The sequence below is a fragment of the Geotrypetes seraphini genome, chromosome 12 (genome assembly GCF_902459505.1).
Source record: "Geotrypetes seraphini chromosome 12, aGeoSer1.1, whole genome shotgun sequence".
NCBI lineage: Eukaryota > Metazoa > Chordata > Amphibia > Gymnophiona > Dermophiidae > Geotrypetes > Geotrypetes seraphini.
Genome location: NC_047095.1, coordinates 63,898,363 through 63,915,334, shown reverse-complemented (window position 1 = coordinate 63,915,334; position 16,972 = coordinate 63,898,363). Strand labels below are relative to the sequence as shown.

Below are 16,972 nucleotides of genomic sequence, written 5' to 3'. Positions count from 1 at the left end.
CTGGGGTGTGGCATGGGCGTAATGGGGCGGTGATGGATGGATCTGGGCGGGCCTGGGGGCGGGGCTAGAGGTCCAGATTTTACATACCCTTATTTACAGGATCTTTCATTTTATTTAGCTTTTGTTTTGTGGGTTTTTTAAATTTCAGGTAGCAATGTCATTAAAATTCAAGCTTACAGTATTGCAGTCTATACTGTTCTTCAGTAGCACATTTTTTGATAAATCATGTATGCATTTCCCAGGTGATTTCAAATGAATGTAAATCATTATAGGGCACGAACACACATGCAGATGTAAATTTGGGAAAGAGCCTCTGTGTAGTATTGAAGAAAGGATCTCAGAACTATTTTGTAAAGGGGACATATGAGGAGCCGCTGAAAAGTTTGAGAAGAGAACGATGTGGAGCCATGAAACTTACAAGTTATTCCACACTTTTCTTGATACTTTTCGTTTCAATGAGGGAAATGCATCTAGTAAATGGGCACAAGTGTAAGGAAAACAAGCCATGGTGACATCATCGATGAGGCTGGCTCTTAGGCATTGGTGGAATGAGGCATTATGACATCACAATATGAGGGACCACTGAAATGTTCTCAGCCCAACCAAGAAGAGAATGATGTGGAGCCATGAAACTTTTTGTACAAGTTATTCCGCACTTTCCTTGACACTTTTCATTTCAATGATATGAAAGATTTATCTGGGGTTTGGAAAGTCCCGACGAGCTCCGGCAACATCTGGAGAGCCTCTGAGCATGCGCAGATGATGTCAACGCACATCTGCGCATGCTCCATGCCCTCCAGACATGGCTGGAGCGCATCGAGAAAGAGAGGAGGCTGTGTGGGGGCGGGGCTGGAGGCTGGACAGGGTGGAGCTGGGATAGAATGGGGTGGGGCTGAAGGTAGAACAGGACGGGGTCATGTGTTTGGGGTTTTGCGGAAGCAGATTCCAGATCTCCCCTCTGGGTCTCACCCACGTAAGACTTGTCATACTTGGACATATCGAAGGTCCATCAAGTCCAGCATCCTGTTTCCAACAGTGGCCGACCCAGGTCCCAAGTACCTACCTAGATCCTGAGTCCCCTGGTAGTGTAATGGGACGGGATAGGAACAGTCCCTCTTCTCTTGCTCTGACAGGCTCTGGGTATCAAAACGGAGCTGACCACCTTTAGCAGTAGGTCTGTCAAACCAAAGCACCGCCCATGCAATAAATGCAAGGCACCCCCACACACTCACACACATTTATCACACAGCTTATCCTTACCACCCCTTAACTTTTGCAGTTAACATACTTTAGTAAAAGGGCCCCTTAATATCTGACCTTCTAAACACGTTTCCTTTTCTACCACTGATTTATCGGTTCATAGTCATTCGCGCGCGATACTTCAGCACGCCGACATTGCAGCGCAGAAAATTTGGTGCAAGACCCCAGCTCACCGCCTAAAAAGTTACTTTTATAGAGCTCCGACACGGGGTGTGAGTGGGGACTCCCCCAATTTACTTCATACTCTTTGCGCTGCCGTTTGGGGGGGGAATTGTGGGGGTTGGAACCCTCCATTATAGAGTAAACTTAACGTTTTCCCGATTTTGGGGGAAAAAGTTAAGTTTTCTCTATAATGTGGGGGGTTGCACCCCCCCTCAATGGCAGTGAAAAGAATATGAAATAAAGGGGGGGGTTCCCCGCTCACACCCCGCGTCAGAGCTCTTTAAAAGTAACTTTTTCAGCGGCGCACTGGGATCTTGTGCCGAATTGTCTACGCTGCAATGTCGGCGCGCTGAAGTCTCGCGCGCTTTTATCCCGTCACCGATTTATCACACTGAGCTCAAAGGGGGAATTGGAATCTCATGGGTCTGAATGTTCTAAGGCCCTGCTGTACACAGCGACTGGGCTTGCAACGTCTCATGTAAACTGGTTTCAGCCAGTCTAACTGAAACATTATTGTGCGTCTAAAGCACAAAGGCTTTTGGCATTAGCCCTGGTTTTACTGTGCATGGACGCAGCCACTGAAAGTCCTATGCAAAGTAGAGAATGACACGGTGATAAGATTCATTACCGTTCCCGTCCCCGCGGATAACCGCGGGAAATAATCCCATGTCATTCTGTAGTGTCTATCTCAACTTCAATCCTTCTACACCAGCATTCTTCAAAGCAAAGCTTGAGGGTCAGTGGTTGTGGCCATTCATGCTCTGATTCTTATGTGAGCCAAGGATAATGAAGCCATTGTGACATCACTGATGTGATTGGCTCTTAGGCACTGGTTGAATGAGGCATTATGACATCACAATATCTGCTCTGAATACCAGAGACTGTCATTCTGTAGTGTCTGTTTCAACCTCAGTCCTTCTACACCAGCATTCTTCAAAGCAAAGCTTGCGGGTCAGTGGTTGTGGCCATTCATACTCTGATTCTTATGTGAGCCAAGGATAATGAAGCCATTGTGACATCACTGATGTGATTGGCTCTTAGGCACTGGTGGAATGAGGCATTATGACATCACAATATCTGCTCTGGATACCAGAGACTGTCATTCTGTAGTGTCTATTTCAACCTCGGTCCTTCTACACCAGCATTCTTCAAAGCAAAGCTTGCGGGTCAGTGGTTGTGGCCATTCATACTCTGATTCTTCCCTCTCTCCTTAAAGAATGACATGAAGATGGTTTCCCGCGGTTATCCGTGGGGACGGGGACGGTGATGAATTTTGTCACCGTGTCATTCTCTAATGCAAAGCAGCTCGTTAGTATTAAAATGAGTCTATTAGTTATTCCCTCCGATGCTCGGAGAAACAGCTCACATCCACGCCCCCTCCCCCCTTTAAAATCTACGCTGGCTATCAGTGTTGGTGTCTTTTAAAAAGGTATGGTTACAAGGTTAGGGTTTCCAGATTTTACTACTGTAAAATCCGGACCCATGGCCCTGCCCAGTTCTACCCAGCCCCGCCCCCATCCAGTCCAAGTCACGCTCCATTCCCGCCCAACTCACACCCCATTCCGCCCCAGCCTTGGAGCCACGTTGGGGAGCGTTGCGCAGGCACAGGTGCGACGACGTGACACCACACGCAGGCGTGCAGGAGCATGCTGCCACCACGTTGGATCCGCGCGTGTGCAGATGTCCTCCTGACGCGGTCCCGAGCTGGAATCTTTTCAAAACCTTGGCAAAGTGCCGGGTTTTGAAAAGCCTTCCGGTCGGCCGGGTAAATCCCGATGCAAGGTTGCAGCCTTCCGGCTGTTGTTCCGATTAAGAATCATAAATGCTGGATGATAGCTGGGTAAAGTCCGCAGTCTCACCGGCTCTTAATCACGCTTTAAAGAATGACTTATTTTTCTTTTAAGTGCCATTCACAGTTAGTGATCTCCTTGTGTCCTGTCGTATTCTCCCCTGCTTTGTAGGTTTAAAAGGCTTAATGATAGCTGTGATCATGGCTGCCCTCATGAGTTCCCTGACCTCAATCTTCAATAGCAGCAGCAGCCTTTTCACTCTGGACATCTGGTTGAAGATGCGCAAGAATGCAACGGAGGTGGAACTCATGGTCGTGGGCAGGTCCTCTCACTTTTAACAACTTGCTTTGCTGTGGGACCGAGTCACTTCTCCACCACCTCTACTGGGGGATAATTCCACCCGTCTACCACCCTTTCTGTGGGGAAGTACAGTGGTACCTCGGTTTGCGAGTGTTTTGCAAGACGAGCAAAACATTTGCAAAATCGGTGCCTCAGAAACCGAGCATGGCTCGATTTACGAGCACCCCCCCCCCGCAATCCGGCACCCCCCTGCCACGATCCGACCCCCCCCCCCCCGACACGATTGGGCAGCCCCCCGCCGCTTCTTACCCTCATCTGGGCACTCTTGAAGATCGGCCCTCGTCTGCTGGGCCTTGAGCATCTGAGCATGCTCAAGGCCCAGCAGACGAGGAGTCCGATCTTCTAGAGTGCCCAGATGAGGATAAGAAGCGGCGGGGGGGTGCCCAATTGTGTCGGGGGGGAGGTCGGATCGTGTCGGGGGGTGCCCAATCATGGCGGGGGGAGCGGATCGTGGCGGGGGGGGGGGGCGGTTCAAGGCAGGGGAGGTGCCGGATCACAAGGGGAGGTGCCTGATCGCAGGGGGGGCCTTCAAAGGGAGCAATGCCGGTTCCCGGGGGGGGGGGGAACGCATCAAAGCGAGTTTCCATTATTTCCTATGGGGAAACTCGCTTTGATAAACGAGCATTTTGGATTACGAGCATGCTCCTGGAACGGATTATACTCGTAATCCAAGGTACTACTGTATTTCCTTGGATTACTCCTGATGCGATCACCTCTTAATTTTATGCCCTCTCAACCCTTTAAATTGAAAGTTCCAAACACGTTTTTGTCCTAAATGCGTTCTTAAGGAGATAACATTTCATGAGGAAAACAACGCCCCCAAAAAAGCGTTCAAGTGAATAAAAATACACACACTTGTATTTGGATGCCTTAATATAGGGGGCCCTTTTACTAAAATAAGTTAGAATCTGGGCTAATTGCTTAACAGGGGGCTTTTGTGTGGACTAAGCTCTGAATTTGCTCAGCACTCAGAGAATAGTTAAGCTCTGGAACGCATCGCCGGAGGTTGTGGTCAGAGCGGATAGCGTAGCTGGTTTTAAGAAAGGTTTGGACAAGTTCCTGGAGGAAAAGTCCATAGTCTGTTATTGAGAAAGACACGGGGGAAGTCACTGCTTGCCCTGGATTGGTAGCATGGAATGTTGCTACTCTGGGGATTCCAGAATCTTGTTACTGTCTGGGATTCTGGAATGTTGCCACTCCTTGGGTTTTGGCCAGGTACTAGTGACCTGGATTGGCCACCGTGAGAACAAGCTACTGGGCTTGATGGATCATTGGTCTGACCCAGTAAGGCTATTCATAGGTTCTTAATTCTGGAAAGCCTACCTCTTCTCAAGAGCTGCTTCCCTGTCCATTTCCTGGAAAGGGTCAGTGGTGGGAGACATTGCTGTCGCCTTTTTCAGCTGATGCTCAAAGCGAAAGGTCCACTTCTACAAGGATTTTAATTTAAAAGTCTGGAGAAGGTGCTTTTATAACAGAGCGCCTCAGCTAATGGAGCAGGAAGAGGGCTCTTTTGAACTAGTTTTAAGCGAAATGGTGTGGGAGCAGTGTTAGTCCTCTACCCTTCTCCTTGGAAAACTAATCAACCAATGCGCTTAGTCCAATAAAAAACGTATTACCTTCAGTGGCTTAGGAAGGGGGAAGACCACCCCATGCGTCATCTTCTGGAGGGGCGCCAATGCCTATCCTGCTCTCCAACACCCCCAGACCTCTTTAAATATTCACCAGATCATGCAGCGTCTTCAACTTGCTGCTCATGCCAACGGTTGGCTCCCATATGACATCACTTCCTGGTCACGGGACCAGGATGTGACATCAGCAGGAAGTCAGTGCAAACGGTGGGTGGATGATGCTGTTCGCACCAGCAAACATTTCAAGAGGTATGTGGGGGGGGGGGGGAGCTCTCAAGCAGCAGGATGGAGTTGGAGGACATCCAAGCAGTGGGGAAGAGTGGGGGATGGGGCACATAGCACATCGATGCTGGGCGCCACCATTCTGGGCGCCAGCCTCGCTTGCTACTCAACTGATTACCTTTATTCTTTTAGTTTTCTTTTTCTTTTATTTCTATATATTATCTTGAGCTAACTTTATAAAGCCACACAGGACTGAAACCTGGTGTAAATCATCATGCCTAAATTAGGCGTGGATCCCCCCAAATTCCACACTATTGCACACATGTTTGGTCTACATCCCTGACTCGATCATGTCCCTCCCCTCCATGCTCCTTTACGCCCCCATTCCACACTTGTGCTCTTCCTCCCCCGTAACTCTTAATTTTCACCAGCACAAGTGGCTTCTGCAAGCATGCTCCTCGCACCAGCGTTGGATTGCCCTCTGTCGTCACCTCCTGGCCCCCGTGACCCGGAAGTGATTCAGAGGGGAACCAGGCTGGCGCAAGCAACAGGCATAATTTGCTCGCCCTAGCGAAGATAATACGGAGGTATGGGATGGGGGGGAGGGATGTTGCGAGGGTGGCATGGTGTGACACGATTATGTCAGGAAGCTTTTCAAAACAGGGGAAATCCGGACGAGTGGCAAACCTAGTCATTACGCCTGCTCGAGAGCCCGTGTAAATGTTTGCATGCACAATGTGTGCATAGTCATAGATTTGAGAAAATATACACGTGAATCATAATTCTGTCCTCTGTCAAACTCCGCCCCTGAGCATGCCTTCTAATCACGTATGCTTCAGTTGGCTTCAGTTCTTGTGCCACGTGGCGCCCGGTTCCATGTCAGCTAAGCTCCTCCTCCTCCTCCATACGTCCCGAACAGGCCGCTCTGCTCCCAGGAGGAAACACATCTCCAAATAACCCCCAGTCCTGCCCTCCATCGCCGGAACGCCAGACGACGACCCTACTCCCGTTTCATACCGAGCGACTGCAATCAACTGCCCCGACAGATCAGATCCTTCGAAAGGGCTTCTGAACTTTAGGAGAGCAGAAAGCAATAAAAACGTACCTCTTCACCTCATCCCCTCACCTCATGCCTTATGGCGGTGGATCTCAAACTGTGTGCCAAGGCGCACTAGCGCGCCTCCTGAGATTTCAGGTGTGCCGCGGTACACTGGGAGGAGGAGAGGCGCCGGCGCCAGCTGACCGCCTACAGGACGTGCCTCTCATTCTCTCTGGCCCTCCTCCCTTCTGGCACACACACACACCCACCCCGGCATCTCAGGGCCCGCCTGGAGGGCCTTCATACACACACGCGGACATCGACATGATGACAACACACATGCGCGTGACATCATCACGGCGATATCCGCGCACTTCCAGGCGCCTCAAGCCATGGCCAGTACCTTTAGTGTGCCGCGGCTCGAGAAAGTTTGCGGGACACTGCTTTATGGTAAAAGAAAGAAATGTATACTAAATGTATGTTGACAGTATGTCAACTTAGGATGAACACACTATATTATAAGTATGGCAAACTGTAACCCGTGTTATCTATATATTATGTATGTTAACCTTTAACCTATTCTGTGGTTATTGGGGAGTATGGAATATAGTGGCTTAGTAAGGAAGGCGGGGGGTGGACAGACACCCCTGGTGCCATCTTGGTGGGTGGTGCCAGAACTTCTCTGTCCCGTCCCCCCCATGCCATGCTCATGTCCTCCCTTTCCCGCCCCCGTACCTCTTTAAAATTTTCACCAACGTGAGCAACTTCTCTCGCTTGCTCTGCCCGCGCTGGCCCCCCTTCTGAAATCACTTCCGGGTCGCGGGGCCAGGAAGTGACGTCAGAGGGAAAGCCGACGATAGCGCGAACGGCAGACCCGGAGAAGCTGCTCGCGCTAGCGAAGATTCAAAGAGGTAAGAGGGCGGGGAGGGAGGGCGCGAGGGTGAGGCGTGAGGGTGCGGAGGGTATTGGGGGTTGGCACGGAAGAAGCGCGGGTGGGGGTGGAGATAGCATATAAAATTATAGGATATAAAATGACATAAATAAAACAATGTTGAAGCGTAGTAATCTTCCTTCACAATGTGCTCTCTTTCAGAATTTTCGTTGCCGTCTTGGTGGCGATCAGTATTCTCTGGATTCCTATAATTCAGGCTGCTAACAGCGGCCAATTGTTTGACTACATGCAGTCAGTAACCAGTTACCTTTCTCCACCAGTTACGGCACTTTTTATTTTGGCAATCTTCTGCAAGAGGATCAACGAGTCTGTAAGTAATCACGTGTGTCTGTATTTTGATCTCTCCCTGAGGATCATCAGGCAGCCTAAACCTATAACATCGCCAGAACGGACTCTCAATTCTTAAGCAACCTTCTTTAATGTAGAACTCAAAGCAAAGGGGGGGGGGGGGGGATTTATTTTATTTAATGTATATAAAACATTTATATCCCAAATATCCTATTATCTGAGTGGGTCACATGAAAACATCCATAATTTAATTCAAATCAGCAATATATAATTACAAAACAGCCAAACACATCTTAAGACAAATTTCGATAAACATAGACGAACAATTTCTGTAATTCCGTAATTCACTGTCAAGCTACCTATTTACTTCCCGAAAGTAATATGGGCCAGATTCTGTAATTGGCGCCTAAAAATGGTACTGCATGTCAATCACACTTAGGCGTCCATTACTGAATTGCACCAACTTAAATTTAAGTGCCTGTAATTTAGGCCAGGGTTTTAAAGGCCTACATTTTAGGCACCCAAGTCCTTTAGAGAATCACGCCTAGTTGCACCTAAGTCTTTCTCCACCCCTAAACACGCTTACTTCGGTGTTAGGCGTCGATAGGCGTCTTTCTTTTGTAGAATCACTGCTAAGAAGATAGGTGCCTATCTCCCAATTAATTTTTTTCCCCAATTTTGAGCTTGTTAAAGCTCATTATTGAAGCCAATTTACTAATTAAGATAGGCACCCAACATTATAGAATCTCCCCCTATGTCTTCACACACTTTCAAAAGCTTAATAACTGATCTTGAATAATGTAGATGCTTTATGTATTTGATGTAAAGAAGGAATTCCTAACAGCTGTCTAGAATGTGATCACAGCAGATGAGGAAGTACAGTACTTCCCCCCCAAAAAAAAAATTTGCGGGAGGTCCGTTCCAGGAACAACCGCAAATTTTGAAAAACTGCAAATGCGGTTTAGGAGTGGATTGGAGGCGGGAGAGGGCTGTAGGGGCAGCGGTGGCGGGTGCTAAAAAAACAATATTTAGGCTGGCAAGTGGTTTGGGTATGCAGAAGGCTGAAAGGGAGGGGGAGGGAGAGGAGGAGGAATCAGCTGTGCAGAAGGCTGATTGGCTGACCGGATGAGGAGAGGAGGAGGAATCGGCTGTGCAGAAGGCCGATTGGCTGACGGGAGGGGGGGGGAGGAGGAGGAATCGGCTGTGCAGAAGGCTGATTGGCTGACCGGAGGAGGAATCGGCTGGGCAGAAGGCTAATTAGCTAACTGGAGGAGGAGAGGAGGAGGAATCGGCTGTGCAGAAGGCCGATTGGCTGACAGGGGGGGGGGGGGGAGGAAGAATCGGCTGTGCAGAAGGCTGAATGGCTGACCGGAAGAGGAGAGGAGGAGGAATCGGCTGTGCAGAAGGCTGATTGGCTGACCAGAGGAGGAGAGGAGAAGGAATCGGCTGTGCAGTAGGCTGATTGGCTGACCAGAGGAGGAGAGGAGGAGGAATCAGCTGTGCAGAAGGCTGATTGGCTGACAGGAGGGGGGGAGGAGAGGAGGAGGAATCGGCTGTGCAGAAGGCTGATTGGCTGACAGGAGGGGGGGAGGAGAGGAGGAGGAATCGGCTGTGCAGAAGGCTGATTGGCTGACCGGAGGAGGAGAGGAGGAGGAATCGGTTGTGCAGAAGGCTGATTGGCTGAAAGGAGGGGGGAGGAGAGGAGGAGGAATCGGCTGTGCAGAAGGCTGATTGGCTGACAGGAGGGGGGAGGAGAGGAGGAGAAATCGGCTGTGCAGAAGGCTGATTGGCTGATGGGAGGGGGGGAGAGGAGGAGGAATAGGCTGTGTAGAAGGCTGATTTGCGGACTGTCATTCCTTGTATTTTCTGACCGGAAGAGGCAGTCAGAAAATACCGCAAATGACCGAGTCCGCGATTCACGAACCGTGAATTTGCGCGGGTCTACTGTATATGAAATTGGTTATCACCAGTAGCATAGTATAAAAGGGAGAGAGGGTGCCGGCACTCCTTCTCCACTCAGACCCCCCTCCACTCCTCCCCCTGATGCACGCACGCCCTTTCTCTTTCCCCATACCTTTCAAACTTCGGGGCGAGCAGCTACCCACTTGCTGCTCGCATCGGCTTCGGCACTCTCTCCGACATCGCTTCCGGGACCCGCGTCTAGGAACTGACGTCGGCGAGAACGCCACAGCCGATGTGGGCATTGAGTTGGTGGTTGCCCACATGGAGGTTAAAAAGGTACAGGGAAGAGGGCGGGGGGAGGGGTGCCACTCACTCTCGCTACATCATTGGTTATCACTGGTGGTAAAATTTGATGCATTGTTTTAAACACAAGAATTGCAATCCTAAATTTTATTCTCTAAACTGCCCTCACCAGAATGTACTCTCAGTTATTGAGAAAACCTTCTTTAACGTAGAACTGAAAGCTAAGAGAGGATGACGTACAGTTCAGTTGATAGAAAAGAATTGTAACTCCTGCTATCAGAATCGACTTTCTACCAGATGTGGGAGTTAGAGAACTGGGAGAGAAAATTCAGCAGTTGTTGGAGGTGATGCTGTAGTTTAGAACGGGAATATCAATACTAAAGGAGGCATCTTGGGTGCCATGGAGTCAAATACCAAAGGGGAGACAATTTGAAGGTTTTACAGTGGTTTTCCACAGAGAAGATAAAACAGCGAGAGACACATCGAGGAGGAAGTCAGGGAACTTGAGAAATTCATTGAAGAAGCATACAAGAGGAGGGTGGAAGAGAACGAGCTTCAGATGATAGAAGAAGCTACACCTACATCGAAGGGAGAACAAGAAGCAGAAGACCTCAAAGAAGACACCCACAAAGAAAAATTGACCAGTCGATGCCCAGAAGAAGAGAGAGCGAAGCACACCGAGGACATTGACCTGAGACCGAAGCGAACATTGAAGAAGGGAAAATCAGCGATCCTAGTGGGGGATTCGATCCTGAGGCATGTGGACAGCCACATAGCAGGAGGGAGGGAGGACCGACTGGTGACCTGCCTCCCAGGAGCGAGAACCAAGGACATCGTGGACAAAATTGGAAAGATCCTGGAAGGTGCGGAGACGGAAGAGACCGCAGTAATGATCCACATTGGGACGAATGATGTCAGCAGGAGAGACTACAAAAGAAGTTCGCTGATAGAACAGTTCAAGATTCTGGGAAGGAAGCTGAAGATGAGGACCCAGAAGATAGCATTCTCAGAGATCCTACCGGTACCGAGGGCAGATGTGAAAAGGCAGGATGAACTACAATCAATAAATGCGTGGATGAGGAGATGGTGTGAGGAAGAAGGATTCCACTTCGTGAGGAACTGGACGACGTTCTGGGGCAAGAACAAGCTCTACAGGAGAGATGGATTGCACCTGAGCACAGCGGGAACTAGACTTCTAGCAAACAATGTCAAGAGAGGAATAGAACAGGCTTTAAACTAAGAAGAAGGGGAAAGCCGACAGTCGACCAAGCGTCGATGTTTCGGAAAAAGGTATCCCGTGAAGATACTGAGGGGAAAAAAGGCTGGGAAGAAACAATGGACAAATTACAGGAGTCGACTAACCAAGAAGAGAAGGTTAGAAAGATTGTAGCCCAAGAGAAGTATCTAAAGACCGAAGCGCAGGGAAAGGAATTAAAGGCAGCAAAATTCCAGGAGCTAAATTGCATATATACTAATGCAAGGAGCCTAAGAAACAAAATGGGGGAATTAGAAGCCATGATCATTGCAGAAGACATAGACATCATTGGAATCTCTGAAACATGGTGGAATGAGGAAAGCAAATGGGATACAGCACTGCCGGGGTACAAGCTCTATCGCCAGGATAGGTCAGGACAGAAAGGAGGTGGAATAGCACTATACATAAAAGAAAGCATACAATCAACAAGAATGGACACAGCGGAGACGACCAACAAGCTAGAATCACTATGGGTTAAAATACCAGGAAGGAAAGGGCCTGAAATAAAGATAGGCCTATACTATCGTCCACCCGGACAAACCGGAGACATCGATGAAGAAATGGAAGCCGAGATGAAGCGAGAATGCAAAGGCGGTAACACGGTTATTATGGGAGACTTCAACTACCCTGGGATAGACTGGAGTCTCGGAAGCTCAAGATGCGCTAGGGAGACAGAATTTCTGAAGGCTGTACAAGATTGCTTCATGGAACAGCTTGTTAGAGAACCGACAAGAGAAAATGCCACTCTGGATCTAATCCTAAATGGGCTAAGGGGACCTGCAAAGGAAGTGGAAGTAGTGGGACCGTTGGGAAACAGCGATCATAATATGATCAAGTTCAAGATGGAAGTAGGAATACTGAAAGGAAAGAGAACCATAGCGACAACTTTTAACTTCAGGAAGGGTAACTACGAAGCAATGAGGGGAATGGTAAAGAAGAAACTTAGGAACACTTCCCAAAAATGGCAGACGGTAGAACATGCCTGGTCCTTTTTCAAGGACACGGTGAGCGAGGCGCAAAATCTATATATCCCCAAATTCAGAAAAGGGTGCAACAAGAGTCGAATAAAAGACCCGGCGTGGATAACTAAAATAGTGAAGGAAGTGATAAGCAATAAGAAAAATTCATTCAGAAAATGGAAAAGGGACAAAACTGAGGTAAACTGGAGAGAGCACAGGAAGTATCAAAAAGAATGTCACCGTGTGGTACGAAAAGCCAAAAGAGAGTATGAAGAGAGACTAGCCAGGGAAGCACGAAATTTCAAACCGTTCTTTAGATATGTTAAAGGGAAACAGCCGGCTAGGGAGGAGGTGGGACCACTGGATGACGGAGACAGGAAGGGAGCGGTGAAGGAAGAGAAAGAGGTCGCAGAAAGACTTAACATGTTCTTTTCATCTGTATTCACAAACGAAGACACAACCAACATACCGGAACCTGAGAAATTCTTCAATGGAAATCAAGCACAAAAGTTAACTTCCATAGAAGTGAGCCTTGATGATGTGCGCAGACAGATAGAAAAACTAAAAACTGACAAATCCCCGGGTCCGGATGGAATCCATCCAAGGGTGCTGAAGGAACTAAAAGAGGAAATAGCGGAACTACTACAGCAAATTTGCAACCTGTCTCTGAAAACAGGTGTGATTCCGGAGGATTGGAAGATAGCCAACGTTACGCCCATCTTTAAAAAGGGATCAAGAGGAGACCCGGGAAACTACAGACCGGTGAGTCTGACCTCTGTTCCGGGGAAAATGGCGGAAGCACTAATAAAAGAAAAAATTGATGAACATTTTGAAAAAACACGAACTTCTGATAACCAGCCAACATGGTTTCTGCAGGGGAGATCGTGTCTGACCAACTTATTGCACTTCTTCGAGGGAATTAACAAACAGATGGACAAAGGAGACCCCATAGACATCATATACCTAGATTTCCAGAAAGCCTTTGACAAGGTGCCTCATGAACGTCTACTCCGGAAACTGAAGAACCATGGGGTGGACGGAGCCGTGCATAGATGGATCAGAAACTGGTTAGCGGGTAGGAAACAGAGGGTAGGGGTGAAGGGACACTACTCAGACTGGAGGAAAGTCACGAGTGGTGTCCCGCAGGGCTCAGTGCTCGGGCCACTGCTATTTAATATATTCATAAATGATCTAGAAACAGGAACAAAGAGTGAGATAATAAAATTTGCGGACGACACCAAACTATTTAGTGGAGCTCGGACAAAGGAAGACTGTGAAAAATTGCAAAGGGACTTGGACAAATTGGGAGAATGGGCAGAGAGATGGCAGATGAAGTTCAATGTTGAGAAATGTAAAGTATTGCATGTGGGAATCAGAAACCCGAGGCACAGCTATACGATGGGAGGGATGTTATTGAATGAGAGTACCCAAGAAAGGGACTTGGGGGTAATGGTGGACATGACAATGAAGCCGACGGCACAGTGCGCAGCGGCCCCCAAGAGAGCGAATAAAATGCTGGGGATAATCAAGAAGGGTATTACAACAAGAACGAAAGAAGTTATCCTGCCGCTGTACCGGGCAATGGTGCGTCCGCATCTTGAGTACTGCGTCCAGTATTGGTCACCATACCTTAAGAAGGATATGGTGTTACTCGAGAGAGTTCAGAGGAGAGCGACAAGACTGATTAAGGGGATGGAAAGCCTTTCATACGCTGAGAGATTGGAGAAACTGGGTCTCTTTTCCCTGGAGAAGAGGAGACTTAGAGGGGATATGATAGAGACTTACAAGATCATGAAGGGCATAGAGAGAGTAGAGAGGGACAGAGAGAAAGGGAGACAGAGAGAGAGAGCGATAGAAAGAAAGGGAGAGAGACAGAAATAGAAAGAGAGAGATAGAGAAAGATTGGAGAAACTGGGTCTCTTTTCCCTGGAGAAGAGGAGACTTAGAGGGGATATGATAGAGACTTACAAGATCATGAAGGGCATAGAGAGAGTAGAGAGGGACAGAGAGAAAGGGAGACAGAGAGAAACAGAGAGAGAGAGCGAGCGATAGAAAGAAAGGGAGAGAGACAGAAATAGAAAGAGAGAGATAGAGAAAGATTGGAGAAACTGGGTCTCTTTTCCCTGGAGAAGAGGAGACTTAGAGGGGATATGATAGAGACTTACAAGATCATGAAGGCATAGAGAGAGTAGAGAGGGACAGAGAGAAAGGGAGACAGAGAGAAACAGAGAGAGAGAGAGAGAGCGATAGAAAGAAAGGGAGAGAGACAGAAATAGAAAGAGAGAGATAGAGAAAGATTGGAGAAACTGGGTCTCTTTTCCCTGGAGAAGAGGAGACTTAGAGGGGATATGATAGAGACTTACAAGATCATGAAGGCATAGAGAGAGTAGAGAGGGACAGAGAGAAAGGGAGACAGAGAGAAACAGAGAGAGAGAGAGAGAGCGATAGAAAGAAAGGGAGAGAGACAGAAATAGAAAGAGAGAGATAGAGAAAGATTGGAGAAGCTGGGTCTCTTTTCCCTGGAGAAGAGGAGACTTAGAGGGGATATGATAGAGACATACAAGACCATGAAGAGCATAGAGAAAGTGGAGAGGGACAGAAAGAGAGAGAGAAAGGGAGACAGAGAGAAATATAGAGAGAGATAGAAAGAAAGAGAGAGAGAAAGGGAGAGAGACAGAAATAGAGAGAGAGAGAGAGCGATAGAAAGAAAGGGAGAGAGACAGAAATAGAAAGAGAGAGATAGAGAAAGATTGGAGAAACTGGGTCTCTTTTCCCTGGAGAAGAGGAGACTTAGAGGGGATATGATAGAGACTTACAAGATCATGAAGGCATAGAGAGAGTAGAGAGGGACAGAGAGAAAGGGAGACAGAGAGAAACAGAGAGAGAGAGAGAGAGCGATAGAAAGAAAGGGAGAGAGACAGAAATAGAAAGAGAGAGATAGAGAAAGATTGGAGAAACTGGGTCTCTTTTCCCTGGAGAAGAGGAGACTTAGAGGGGATATGATAGAGACTTACAAGATCATGAAGGGAATAGAGAGAGTAGAGAGGGACAGATTCTTCAAACTTTCGATAAATAAAAGAACAAGAAGGCATTCAGAAAAGTTGAAAGGGGACAGATTCAAAACAAATGCTAGGAAGTTCTTCTTTACCCAATGTGTGGTGGACACCTGGAATGCGCTTCCAGAGGACGTAATAGGGCAGAGCACGGTACTGGGGTTTAAGAAAGGATTGGACAAATTCCTACTGGAAATGGGGATAGAGGGGTATAGATAGAAGATTACTGCACAGGTCCTGGACCTGATGGGCCGCCGCGTGAGCGGACTGCTGGGCGCGATGGACCTCAGGTCTGACCCAGCGGAGGCATTTCTTATGTTCTTATGTTCTTAGGAGGGGGGGGGCTACTAGCCCAGCGTGCTTAGAAAGCAAGCAAACAATAGAAACAGTCCCATAATCCGTAAGGAATAGTGAATGACATGGGGCACAGATTTTTCTCCGTCCCCTGTAGGAACTCAATTTTCTTGTCCCGTACCCACAAGTTTTGTCCCTGTCTCTGCCCTATTCCTTTAAGTTCTGCCTTAACCGTACAAGCCTCAAACTCATGATTTTAAAGCATTTGAGGCTTGTGCGGATGAGGACATTGGTGGAATGAGGCATTATGACATCACAATCTCAGCTCTAGAATGTTGCTACTTAGGATTTGAAAGGGTTTGAGGCTTGTGCAGATGAAGACGGAGCTTAGACATTGGTGGAATGAGGCATTATGACATCACAATCTGAGCTCTAGAATGATGCTACTTATGATTTCAAAGTGTTTGAGGCTTGTGCAGATGAGGACGGAGCTTAGGCATTGGTGGAATGAGGCATTATGACATCACAATCTCAGCTTTAGAATGTTGCTACTTAGGATTTGAAAGTGTCAGAGGCTTGTGCAGACGAAGACGGAGCTTGAAGGAATGGGGCAGGGACGGGAAAAAATTTGTCTCTATTTGTAATTTATTTCTTATATACCGCTACATCCGTTAGGTTCTAAGCGGTTTACAGAAAATATACATTAAGATTAGAAATAAGAAAGGTACTTGAAAAATTCCCTTACTGTCCCGAAGGCTCACAATCTAACTAAAGTACCTGGAGGGTAATAGAGAAGTGAAAAGTAGAGTTAGAGGAAAAATAAAAATAAAATAAACATTTTAACAAGACAGCATTGATCTAAATACTTTGGAAGGTAGAAGAGAGGAGAGAAAGGAATAGAAGCAGAAGGGGGAGCCGTTGAACAGTAGAATTCTGGAGAAATTTAAATGATAGAAATAGAATAAAACAAAGACAAAAGGCAAAACAATAGATAAGATTAAAGATAAATCATAAGTTGGAAAGAAAAATAAAATAAAACTTTGTCTTCAATCCACGGTTTCAGCGTCAGTGATGAAGTGGAGCAAGTAAGTTTAGGAGGAGCGATTGACGTTTCCAGAAAAAAAACGTTTCTATGTCATTCTCTCGCTTGTGCTCTGAAGGAACCTATTGCAAAGAGAGCCAAAATTACCCAATTTTGTAGTCCAAGAGCACAATCTCACCTGGACATACCGTAACTCTAGCCAAGGCAGTCAGAGCCGATATAAAGCATTGCTGAATGTCAGCATGATTTAGCTGGGAGGGAGCCTCTCCTGGAAAAAGTTGGGAAATGTTCAGAGCATCGATTTACTAATTAAATTGTGCACTTCTTCTGAAATTTGTCCTGAATGTAACTTTTCAAACTGCATCTTCTCCAGACAGATTTGCTAGGACATCAGGTCGCCCGTTGGTATAAATTAATACTGTATCTGAATTACTGAATAAAAAGCCAAAAAATAGTCTTAGCG

At 47.4% G+C, this 16,972-nt stretch overlaps 1 protein-coding gene across 2 annotated transcripts in view; it reads left to right on the top strand.

Moving 5' to 3' along the window:
- The window catches only part of SLC5A9 (solute carrier family 5 member 9), a 64,486-nt gene that overhangs the window by 34,973 nt on the left and 12,541 nt on the right, over positions 1-16,972 (top strand). For both annotated transcript variants that reach the window (XM_033917024.1, XM_033917023.1), the window contains 2 exons: positions 3,384-3,534; positions 7,555-7,723. In XM_033917024.1, the coding sequence (XP_033772915.1) occupies positions 3,384-3,534; positions 7,555-7,723 (320 nt within the window). The remainder of the gene's footprint in view (positions 1-3,383; positions 3,535-7,554; positions 7,724-16,972) is intronic.